The sequence below is a fragment of the Limulus polyphemus genome, unplaced genomic scaffold (assembly GCF_000517525.1).
Source record: "Limulus polyphemus unplaced genomic scaffold, Limulus_polyphemus-2.1.2 Scaffold736, whole genome shotgun sequence".
In the NCBI taxonomy this organism is placed as follows: domain Eukaryota; kingdom Metazoa; phylum Arthropoda; class Merostomata; order Xiphosura; family Limulidae; genus Limulus; species Limulus polyphemus.
Window position 1 is genome coordinate 219430 of NW_013666346.1, and position 12596 is coordinate 232025.

General features: G+C 33.4%; 1 protein-coding gene across 1 annotated transcript in view; it reads left to right on the forward strand.

The window, feature by feature from the left end:
- The window catches only part of LOC111085952, a 46794-nt gene that overhangs the window by 8862 nt on the left and 25336 nt on the right, over positions 1-12596 (forward strand). The window contains exons 2-4 of the mRNA XM_022386930.1: positions 3889-3953; positions 6192-7722; positions 12231-12283. Of these exons, the coding sequence (XP_022242638.1) occupies positions 3889-3953; positions 6192-7722; positions 12231-12283 (1649 nt within the window). The remainder of the gene's footprint in view (positions 1-3888; positions 3954-6191; positions 7723-12230; positions 12284-12596) is intronic.

The following is a 12596-nucleotide window of genomic DNA, read 5'->3' on the forward strand; positions in this document are numbered from 1 at the left end:
CTCAGATTGCGAGTCAAGTGCCTTAACCACCTGGCCATGCCGGGCCGTACAGCGACAGAAAAACAAGTGAGAATTTTAAAGTGATTGCTGTAATTTTAAACCTTTTAGTAAGCTTAGTGTCCTTTATCTTTTATTAAAACATCCCAATTTTGATGAATTACAATGCTCTGTTAGACAAGGCCTCACTCAGATGAGGTATTCTGACATATGCAACATTTAATTCATTCCAGGCAGAGAGAGAGAAAGAGACAATATATATATTTGTATATTAGTTTTCTTGCTTGGTAAATGTCTGTTTTTCCTCTTTTTGAAAACTAACAGATTATCCTCCTTAACCCCCACTCCACCTTGTCAGGACCTAACATCTTGCAGAACAAACATTCAGATGGGAGGGGATAAGTGCAACCTGATCCCTGTTCTCCCCTTTATCGTTTAGTTTCAGTTATTGGTAAAACTTTTCCACTTGACATTAGGTTCCCCAACTTCAACATAAATTCTTTCACGACAAAATGATTAAAATTACAATGCTTATGGTATATTTGTTTAACAGTTCAATAAATGGAACGTTGGAGCATTGCAAGAAACCGTTTTGCTTTGCATGGTCGTATCGTGTTCACGCCTCTGTTAGAATGATGTTGGTTGATGATGGTTCTTTTAAAACACAAACATATAACAGTGGTGTGTTAGTGCTTAGTGCCAGGCTCCTGTAAGTCCATCAACCCCGAGCCAAGCTCCAAGAGAGCGTGCATGTTTGTTGTTTGAAGTTACATTTACATATCGTTGGAACTGAATTGCTTATAGAAAATTAATCATTCTAAATAACACAAATGGATATATTCGTGAGCACATGTAGTACGTATCAAAATTCGTAAAGCTAAACATGATCCGTGTCGGTCGAAAACAATGATTACATCAGTCTTAGGGTTATCGGATAACAGCTTCGTGAGTACGTGTAAGGTGTTAGTCTGTGGACCAGACCTGACACAGCTGGCGAAGAAAGTATAAATTACTAACTAATCAATATTGAATGTTGTTCACATTGGATAAATATATTTAATAGTGTTCTGACTCATGGTTCATTGAAATGCATGCATTTTCAGACTTCCATATCCAGATCCAAGCATCACAGACTTATAGAAGATTAGTATTCAAACTTCCATATTCAGATCCAAGCAACACAGACTCATAGAGGATTAATATTCACACTGTCATATCCACATCCAAGCAATACAGACTCATAGAGGATTAATATTCACACTGTCATATCCACATCCAAGCAATACGGACTCATAGGGGATTAGTATTCACACTGTCATATCCATATCCAAGCAACACAGACTCATAGAGGATTAGTATTCACACTGCCATAGCCACATCCAAGCAACACAGACTCATAGAGGATTAGTATTCACACTGCCATATCCATATCCAAGCAACACGGACTTGTAGAGGATTAGTATTCACACTGCCATAGCCACATCCAAGCAACACAGACTCATAGAGGATTAGTATTCACACTTTCATATCCACATCCAAGCAACACAGACTCATAGAGGATTAGTATTCACACTATCATATCCACATCCAAGCAATACAGAGGATTAGTATTCACACTGCCATATCCACATGGAAGCAACATAGACTCATAGAGGATTAGTATTCACACTGCCATATCCACCTCCAAGCAACACAGACTCATAGAGAATTAGTATTCACACTGCCATATCCACATCCAAGCAACATAGACTCATAGAGGATTAGTATTCACACTGTCATACCCACAACCAAGCAACCCATACTCATAGAGGATTAGTATTCACACTGCCATATCCAGATCCAAGCAATACAGACTCATAGAGGATTAGTATTCACACTGCCATATCCACATCAAAGCAACACAGACTTACAGAGTATTAGTATTCACTGGATTCGCGTGATTGCTTATTTTATAAGTGGTTTGCATCAGACAATTACCAAATACCTTCACACCTTCTCAAAGCTCTTATCAATACACTACATTACTGTTGAGAGTCCGGGTGTGGCCTTGTGGTTATATGCCAAGAAACGTCTAAGGTTCGAGCCTCGACATGCTGCTAAACAAGCTATGCACTTTTGATTGTTATAACTGTTAAAACCATGCCAATAATTCCGAGTAGCCGCAGAGGCAGCGAGTTCCACTGAATAGTTCACCTCGCTTTGGTATGCAGTTTTAAATAAGGAATGATTATGCCTGAACTCTGACCTGGTCTTTTATCCTATGTGTCGAATAAGGTGTCATTCATTCACGTTGAAAATACCAAATACTTGAACATTAATTATTAGAGCACAATTTTGGTGGCTTTAAGGGGTGTGTAGTGCTGATTCTGAGGATCAAATGCTATATTTTCTCATGACTAAATGAGTGGCTCAGCTTAAATCTGGAATATACGACTTTTCTTCATCAAACACCACATAGGGACCTTGGGATATTTTTATTGGATTTTATAAGTGTTTATAGCAGAATAAACAAACAACAAAAAAAAACATTCTTCGGGTAATATAATTTAGTATACACATGTTTATGAATTCTCGTTCGGATAAGGTGGGTGTAACATGCTCTTGGAATTAAACATTACATAGCTGAGAAGAGCATCCGCAGTGTGGTTACTAGGTTCAAAGTCTACATATGTAGTTCCCAACACGAAGTTCCCTGGCGTTTACACATTCACATAGGAATATCAATACGCTGATGTAAATTAAAACACTCTAAAAAGGTTTACAGTGTTTCAGAAAATGCTCCCCCTCCTAAAAAGAAAAAAGAAAAAGCAAACAAACTCGAAGTTCAACCCGTTTTCCTAGTAAAAACGTTTCAATTCTAAGAATCCATGAGCGAAAGCAACCACGTTACATCTGCCATATCTAGTGCCGACGAGGTCTTTCGTCCAAAGTCAGGGTTATAAATAGCTTATGATATCAATATTTAAACATATAATTACTTATTAATGTTGTTCTGTAGTTTCATGTTCGTTTTTTATTGACTTCTCTTGTAAATTCCAAAGCCAGTTTTCTGTTATTTCATATCCGACATTTACTTATTTCCCTACTGAATTTGAGAGGTGGTAGATCTGTAGTTTCTTGTTCTTGTTTTACAGATTTCCCTAGTGAATTTGAGAGGTGGTAGATCTGTAGTTTCTTGTTTTGTTTTACAGATTTCCCTACTGAATTTGAGAGGTGATAGATATGTAGTTTCTTGTTCTTGTTTTACAGATTTTGCTAGTGAATTTGAGAGGTGGTAGATCTGTAGTTTCTTGTCCTTGTTTTACAGATTTTCCTAGTGAATTGCAAAACTAGTTTTCTACTGTTACATGTTCAAGATTTATTGATTTTTATACCGAATTCCAAAGCTAGTAGTTTTGTTGTTTCTTGTTAGAACTTAACTGAAGTCAAAAACTAGTCTTCTGTTGCTTCGTGTTCGAGTTTTATTGATTTTTCAAGTGAATTACAAAGCTATTTGATCAGTCATTTCATGAAAACATTCTAGATAAATAGGCTATAAGAAGATATGAAGAATTAAGTATGTGTATATATTAGGCAGAGAAAAAATACACCTGAAGAAAATAGAAAAAAACAGCGGTAATTTTTTAACTTAAGCTTAAGCTTATATAAGACTAGGGTGAAAATATAGTAAGCATTAAAAAAACAACATCAGACTTCAATCAGATGGAGACGAATTCTAATGTGTAAAAGAAAAAAGAGAGATTAGGGTTAACAAAAGCCAAAATAAGCAGATAGGATGCATATAGAAATATAAAATGAAAGATACAAATTTTCAACGTATGTAGGCTCCAAAAAGATTATAATAATTTCATGCGTTCATACATTCTTATAGTCTTTTGTTTTCTTTTACAGGTGTTTATCTACTTCGTCTAATCGTAGCTAATACGATGTCTCCACAGGACATCTCTACAGACCAGGTAATTACAGCACTTGTTCATGCTTTGCTTTAGTTAAGGTGTCATACCGAATTTGTATATTTACTATTTACTCACCTGTTTGAACTTGTTGCTCACTGGTTGCAGTGACTGAATTTAGAAAAAGCGTTCAAGGTTACTTCAACCAAAAAGTTGAGCCACGTGAGTATAAATATGATAATTCTACGTTTGTTCTTATCTATACTGTATTATATTGTACTATTTTCATGTGAAGTGAAGACCTCTGGATGTCATTAATGTTCTGATACGGTTTTCACAGCAAAACTATGTATGTATGTGTGAAACATGAAGACAGACAGAAGAGAGGAGTAATAAGTGAAAAATATTAAATTATAACAAGTGAAAAATATTAAATTATAACAAGTGTAAAATATTAAATTATAACAAGTGGCTTTAATTTAATATTTTTCACCTGTTATAATTTAATATTTTCACTTGTTATAATTTAATATTTTACACTTGTTATAATTTAATATTTTTCACTTGTTATAATTTAATATTTTTCACTTGCTTTAATTTAATATTTTTCACCTGTTATAATTTAATATTTTTCACCTGTTATAATTTAATATTTTGAGTGAAAAATATTAAATTATAGTTTTTATACAACATCGCCAATCTCTTGTTTTTAAAATTAAATCCACAGATTTTTATGGTAGTACAGATTTGCTTTTGTGATAGTACAAATGTTTTATGGTAGTACAGATATTTTATAATAGTACAAATGTTTTATGGTAGTACAGACGTTTTATGGTAGTACAGATGTTTTATGGTAGTACAAATGTTTTATGGTAGTACAGATGTTTTATGGTAGTACAGATGTTTTATGGTAGTACAGATATTTTATGGTAGTACAGATGTTTTATGGTAGTACAAATGTTTCATGGTAGTACAGATGTTTTATGGTAGTACAGATGTTTTATGGTAGTACAGATGTTTTATGGTAGTACAAAAGTTTTATGGTTGTACAGATGTTTTATGGTAGTACAAATGTTTTATGGTAGTACAAATGTTTTATGGAAGTACAAATGTTACATGGTAGTACAGATGTTTTATGGTAGTACAAAAGTTTTATGGTAGTACAAATGTTTTATGGTAGTACAGATGTTTTATGATAGTACAGATGTTTCATGGTAGTACATATGTTTTTATGATAGTACAGATGTTATTATGGTAGTACATATGTTTTTTGTTGTACATATGTTTCTATGGTAGTACTTATGTTTTTTCATGGTAGTACAACTGTTTTGTGGTAGTACAAATGTTTTATGGTAGCACAGATGTTTTATGGTAGCACAGATGTTTTATGGTAGTACAAATGTTTTATGGTAGTACAAATGTTTTATGGTAGTACAGATGTTTTATGGTAGTACAAATGTTTCATGGTAATACAGATGTTTTATGGTAGTACAAATGTTTTATGGTAGTACAGATGTTTTATGGTAGTACAAATGTTTCATGGTAGTACAGATGTTTTATGGTAGTACAGATGTTTTATGGTAGTACAGATGTTTTATGGTAGTACAAATGTTTTATGATAGTACAGATGTTATTATGGTACTACATATGTTTTTTTTTTGTACATATGTTTCTATGGTAGTACTTATGTTTTTTCATGGTAGTACATATGTTTTTGTGATAGCACATATGTTTTTATGATAGTACAGGTGTTTTTATGGTAGTACATATGTTTTTGTGATAGCACATACGTTTTTTTATGATAGTACATATGTTTTTGTGTTAGTACAGGTGTTATTATGGTAGTACATATGTTTTTGTGTTAGTACATATGTTTTTATGGTAGTACATATGTTTTTGTGTTAGTACAGGTGTTTTTATGATAATACAGGTGTTTTTATGGTAGTACATATGTTTTATGATAGCACAGATATTTTTATGTTAGTACATATGTTTCTGTCTTAGTACAGGTGTTTTTATGGTAGTACATATGTTTTTATGGTGGTACATATGTTTCTGTCTTAGTACAGGTGTTTTTATGGTAGTACATATGTTTCTGTCTTAGTACAGGTGTTTTTATGGTAGTACATATGTTTTTATGGTGGTACATATGTTTCTGTCTTAGTACTGGTGTTTTTATGGTAGTACATATGTTTTTATGGTGGTACATATGTTTTATGATGGTAAAGATAGTTTTATGGTTACACAGATGTTTTTTGTTATTTAACAAAATGAAAAATGTTGCAATATTTTCTCAAGCAGACTAGAAGCCCATCAGTAACAAGCAGAACACCCTCTCATTTAATCGATCCTTCCGAATTTCCCTTGTTTACATCTAATAATTCAGAAAATGAATCCAACTCGGTTTCTACAGTTCTGAACCTGGACACCACACTTACGTCGCTAAATGAAAACAATTCCACATCGATCCTTATAAACGGAAAGACTACTTTTGCATCTTCAGAGAATTTGAATCTAAACAAAGATTCAGAGTCTGCTACACCAACAAGCAGAGCGCTCCCTTCTCAGAAAACCTCTCCCACAACTGAGATAAGAACTGATTCATCAGTTAACATACCTAAAATAAGCTCAAGAGAGGAAATAGCTAGAACTACTGTAACACACGCTACTTTAAGCGCAGAAGATCTTGTTCCAGAGGATTCTTCTTCTTCAACACAAATTATTTTGGAGTACTTGGAATTGACCACTAAGACATCATTGTTCATCGATGATGCAGAATCACCTGAGATTCAAACTATTACTATCCAAGCAGGACAGTCAACATTCCATTCTGAAGAAATTACAACAACACCCGATAGTATTTCACCAGAAACAGTTACTAAAACATCATTTGTAGAATCCAGCGTCACTGGTTCACTCTCCATTCACACAGACGAATTATTCCAACCTGAGCCTTCATATAACGATTCATTACTCACAGCAATGAAAGAACCAGAACGAGAAACCGAGGGACCTTACACAAAAGAAGGTATCACGAATATTTCACAAAGTTCCACGACAATTGATACACGACAATTAAATGATTCTTTTTTAGTTTCTTCAAAATCCATTGACTTTGATGAAGCATATCACCTACTTGCAGTACAAACGCAACCTCCTGTCTCCCTAGATTCTACTGATACCAATTCCTCACTTAACTCAACATTGTCTAGCCATAAATCCATAAGTTCCACAATCGACACCGACTTTGCTGAACGCACTACTACTGAAATAGAACACTTTGAAGAGATGACTTTATCATCCCTTACATCTGTTGAGGTTCCTGAGGAAACATCCTCACACAAGCCAACAAGCAAAGATGTTTTACTTTTCCATTCTGAAGGATCATCGACTATTGATGGAATCCCATTTAACGAACCTATGATTGCAAACGGGTCATTTATGACTTACGAAGAATCCACAGAAGAAACATTTTCTATGACTTCTGACGACCCGTTGTCTAAAAACCAAACGTTCTTTGTCACATCTGAAGAAACTCCGACTTCAAAAGATACCTTATTTATTACTCAAGAACCATCACTCACAAAGGATTCGTTTTTTATTGAGATCATTGGATCTTCTTCGCCAAGAACAGAAGTCAGTCCGACTCAAAATGCAGCAGCTTCAGGAATAACTCACTTAACTGAGTTATTAGAAAATACAAATGGGACAGGTATGCAAGTCATCGCAAAACCGATTTCAGACAGAACATTTTCACAGTCAGATTCTACACTGGTGCCCTCTGCAGTGAACTTTTCAGCTGAAACTACGGAAGATGAGATTAATATAACAGGTAAGATTTGTTGAGAAGTTCCGATTGAAACTTTATTTTTATAAAATTAAAATAGCGTTGAAATAGATAAGCCAAGGGAACCCGACATCTTCTCTAATGTAAAAGGTGAGTAGTTGTGGCTAGCTACTTTTCCTCTATTTATTGTATCGCTTTAAAATCAGAGAGGGCTAGCATAGATAACCCTCGAGTAGTTTTGTGCGACGTTCAACAAGAACAAAACAAACAGTTCATTGTGCATGGAAAGTTGTCGAAATAAATACATCTTAACTTTGCTTCTTGCTAGCTCTGTCCGGGATCTTTTTGTCCGCTAATTACTAATTAACTGACTTTTCTTGCAGGGAAGATAGCATGTAATGTCCAGAAATATAAAGCTATTTTTTCAGCGAATTGGGTAAGGATCCGGGGTTTCCTCCATACCAGCTCTCGAGCACGAGTGGACGGAGGTCATATGCAGAAGTGTTTTCATTGCAAACTTGGCTTGAGTTGTTATTATATATTTTGTATTAAAAGCAAATTTTCCTTTATTTGGTATTATTATAGATATTTTGCTGAACTTTTAAACTTAAACTGTAAGTTTACTTTTGGTGTTGAATATATAATATAATTGAACTGAAATATGGTAAGATTTTCATTTAACGTTTCGTTAGATCTTTTCTGAGATTTTTCTAGTTTTAGTAGAGTATTTTATTTTAACTCACAGTGCAAGACATGATCTTATTCTAACTTAAATATTACAGTGTTGAAGTTTACCCTACGGGGGAGGGGCACACCATGAACTGGTAATAGAGAACTAATAAAGAAAGTTTCTTATACATAATCTCTCTCTCGTCAGTTCAACACACCTAGCCACAACACACCAACTTACCCCTTTTTGTTTAGTTTTATGATAATACGTGTGTTTATGATTTAGTGGTGTGTTAATAAAGATTGTTCTTATGCACCTTCTAAGATTCGACTCTTTCTTCCTTACGAACTCGGTTAGAGGTGAGACAGACAAATAGACAAACTCCTTAACATGGTATCCTTGGAACCTCCTGCTAGTGGGTCTTGACTGATTATTCTGAAGGAAGTCAATGAGCCTATAAATATCACATTAATAAATGTCTGGCTAACAAGTTTTCATATTGCGCTTAAGATTGCGAATCATCGCAACCCATTTCTTACCCTCCAATGGGTCAAAGGTGTGTTTGCAGGTTTACGACACTAAAAACCGGGTTTCAATACACCTAGTGAGCAGAACCAGATAGCCCATTATGTAGTTTTGGGTTTAATAACAACCAAGCCTATTTCTTTTGTATACGAGGTACTTGCATAACTGTTTCATGGTCTGATTGAATTTGTGATGTCACATCTTTGAATTAGTTGACTGAAAATACCTCGAAAAGCATGTGTTGTTGAACTTAAGCCTACGAATTGCGACATTTGATTTTTTAAACTCTGACTTGTATTATTTATTCTGAAAATTTTGAGTTGTTTTATGATAACTTAAAAATATTTCATACTTTAATCTATTTACATTATGTATTTTTCACTTTGTTAAAAATAAGATTCACTGACTCTGATTAAAATATTCTTAATTTCATCTAACTAAAATATTGTAAATTTTATCTAACTAAATTATTGCTAATTTCGTTTGTCTAAAATATTGTTAATTTCATCTAACTAAAATATTGTTCATTTCATCTAACTGAAATATTGTAACTTTTATCTAACTAAATTATTGCTAATTTCGTTTGTCTAAAATATTGTTAATTTCATCATAAAAGAAATTCAAGTCGTTTCAGATAGATGTTTCCCCTACCGTTCACCAGGTTACCTTTTTGTCTATTTTCTATAGTATTTCACTGATAAATAACAGCATACTTCAAAAAATACAAAACATAGCTTGCATAAACTGTATATGTTTGAGTTTTTACACTAACGGGAAGGCGTATTTGTAAAAAGGTGTTTTAGAAATATTTTATTTTGATTTTCATGACCGACTCAGTTACAACACATTTTACAATATTTTGCACCAAGTTAGACCAAAACGAATTACGTTATTTTCAAATATCATTTAGCGCCGTGAGGAATCTAGTAATTATCATCAAACCTCCCATATTGTAAGACCAATGAAATAAATACAATATTTATTTAATGTGGGTTATGACTGTCAATCAGTCAGCCGTTGTGTCTTCTCCGGTTCTAAGACAATGGTTTTCTACTGTTCTTTATTCCTTGTTGTTTGCATCAACTTTCTTAATTCAAGCTTATCATCTATACCCTCCTACTCCCCCATTGTCAAATGCTATTGAGCCAAGTAACTCCCCACCTGCCTCTCTTTATCTCTCGTCTCCATTTGATTTTTTACCCATCAGAATTTCTACCTACCTTCCCTCATATCTAATTACACGCCTAAAGTGGAGCATCATCCTTCACATGTCCAGCAGTTGTGTTTCTGTCTTGGCACGTTACTATATTTCTTTACTAGTTCTTGTCTCTCTGTGGTTGATCTTCATCATTCACTTATAAAACTACATTTCAAATATTCGAACTGTTGTTTTATTTCAACAGACAAGTTCCAAATTTGAATCCCGTAGAGTAGGACTGACCATACGAAACATTTTGTTATCCTATCAAAAATGCATAATAAACAAGGTTTAGCATTGTACCAAACCAAAAGAAAGCTGATTTAACGAATATTGTTATTATTACAAAATTGAAGAAAAACAAAGACAACTGTACATTTCACAAAAAAATTCATTTATTCACGACCACGGTTTCACCAGTAAAGGCATCATCATATTTATGGAGTTTACCATTTACTGACAGTTTCAAGTATCAATATTATTATCCGAATATCCTTACATGTCAAATTTATAACTTACATTTGTTCCATTATGGAATGAAAGCTTAATTTCGTAAGTTAAAGTAAAATTTGATTGTTGATAGTCGAATTGCTTACATTGCTTCATCTCCATCATTGGTTGACGTAGGCCTAAGCTAGTTCTAGGAACTAGCGTCAATTTCTCTGCATGATCCAAACTTTAGCTTTTTTTTGTTTAGTTTTACTGACAGAAAACTTTAGGAAGAAAAAAATTCTTCAGGAGGAGAAATAAAGTTTAATGTATTTTCTCAATATATTGTTACGTTGTTTCTTGTTTCTTTTGCTGTTCTTGTATTGCTGCCATCAAATCTGCTAAGCTGTAATTTGATTTGCCACTTCTCGTTTCTTTTTATTCTTCTCTTTTCTGTCCCACTCTCTGACACCAATTTGTTAGTATCTGCTTGCTTGATAATTTCCCATAAAACTTCTTTCCGAGAAATTTCAGCGATACAAGTCCTTTCTTAATTAAAGCTAGTTTATTCTTTCTCGTTACAAACTTTGTAATACATTTAATTTCCACAGTCACTTTAAACTTTATCTTATAAACACACGCTATAATTCACAGCGATTCACACACTTCACTTACCGTGCCTACTGCTCGCTTGACTCGATTATCAATTATTTCTCTTCAATCTATCTCCGGCTTATATACTAAAAAAGAGGGCGTCTATCAAACGCTGGGACATTCGTGAGGTTGCCCGCTAAGTCACGATCCTTCTAGAAACTCAGGTGTGTATGCTCCCAGAATCGCGCGACTTCCGCTGTCGTAACAATACTTAATCAACTAATTTAAGCATAGTTTTCAGGCCTTTCGAAACGTCATTTTTTTTCATCAGGGCTTGTTTTGTAGATTACTCCTCCAAGACTCTCCAGAAGTGTTACGTTGTACTCGGCAAGTGCTGCTCATTTCACCTCATTCGTGCAAAGTTTGCTTTGTATTAGTACGTAAGTTTAATTCTTGTCGCTCGCCGGAAGTCCAGTGGTAATCTGAGAGCTTATAACACTAAATATCGGGGTTCGATTACTTGATATTTTTGGAAATTGTGATTATAATTTTTTTTTCAAGATTTTGAAGCTCTACAATTTTTGCATCACTTCTGACTCGCCAATTGAACAATATTGCTCAAATCCATAAATACATTTTTATTGTTTTGTACTTATACATAAAATATTGTAGACTTCATTGTTTCTGACTCGAGAATTGACAATGTTGCTTAAATCCATAAATACCTTTTTATTGTTTTGTACTTATACATAAAATATTGTAGACTTCATTGTTTCTGACTCGAGAATTGACAATGTTGCTTAAATCCATAAATACCTTTTTATTGTTTTGTACTTATACATAAAATATTTTGGACTTCATTGGCAGGACAGCGGTAAGTTTACGGACATCTAACGCTAAAATCCGGGGTTCGATTCCTCGCGGTGGACACAGAAGATAGCCGAATATGGCTTTGTTCTAAAGAACAAAAACTATACACATTATTATTATGAAATTATTTCAGTAGTTTGTATATCATTATTAGCTTGATGTCGTGTAGAAGTAAAATATATTAATAGTTTTATAGATCTAACAAACATATTAAGAGTTTTATAGATCCAACAAACATATTAATAGTTATTTTGTCTCTGTTATTAGAAGATTTGACCGAAAGCACAGCCGTATCCACAGTAGTCTCAATTGGAGAAACGGTAAGAAAATAGGTTACAGTTGTAAAAATACTAGATTTCGTTGTAAGTTTTATTGAAAAAAAAATGTTTTTTCAAATTCAAAAAATAAATACATACACTCAATATAAAATGGAAAAATAATAGTATAAAAATTTATTGAACAATCTCATAAAAAATGAAAGAAAGAAGATCCAAAAGATTACTCCAGTGTGGATCATAAATAAATATATTATTAAACAATAAATAAATAAATATTTCCTTCATTAAACTTATGCAATTTTAACCTATTTTAATATGTTATAATATTTTAATACATATTTTTCAACTAATTTTT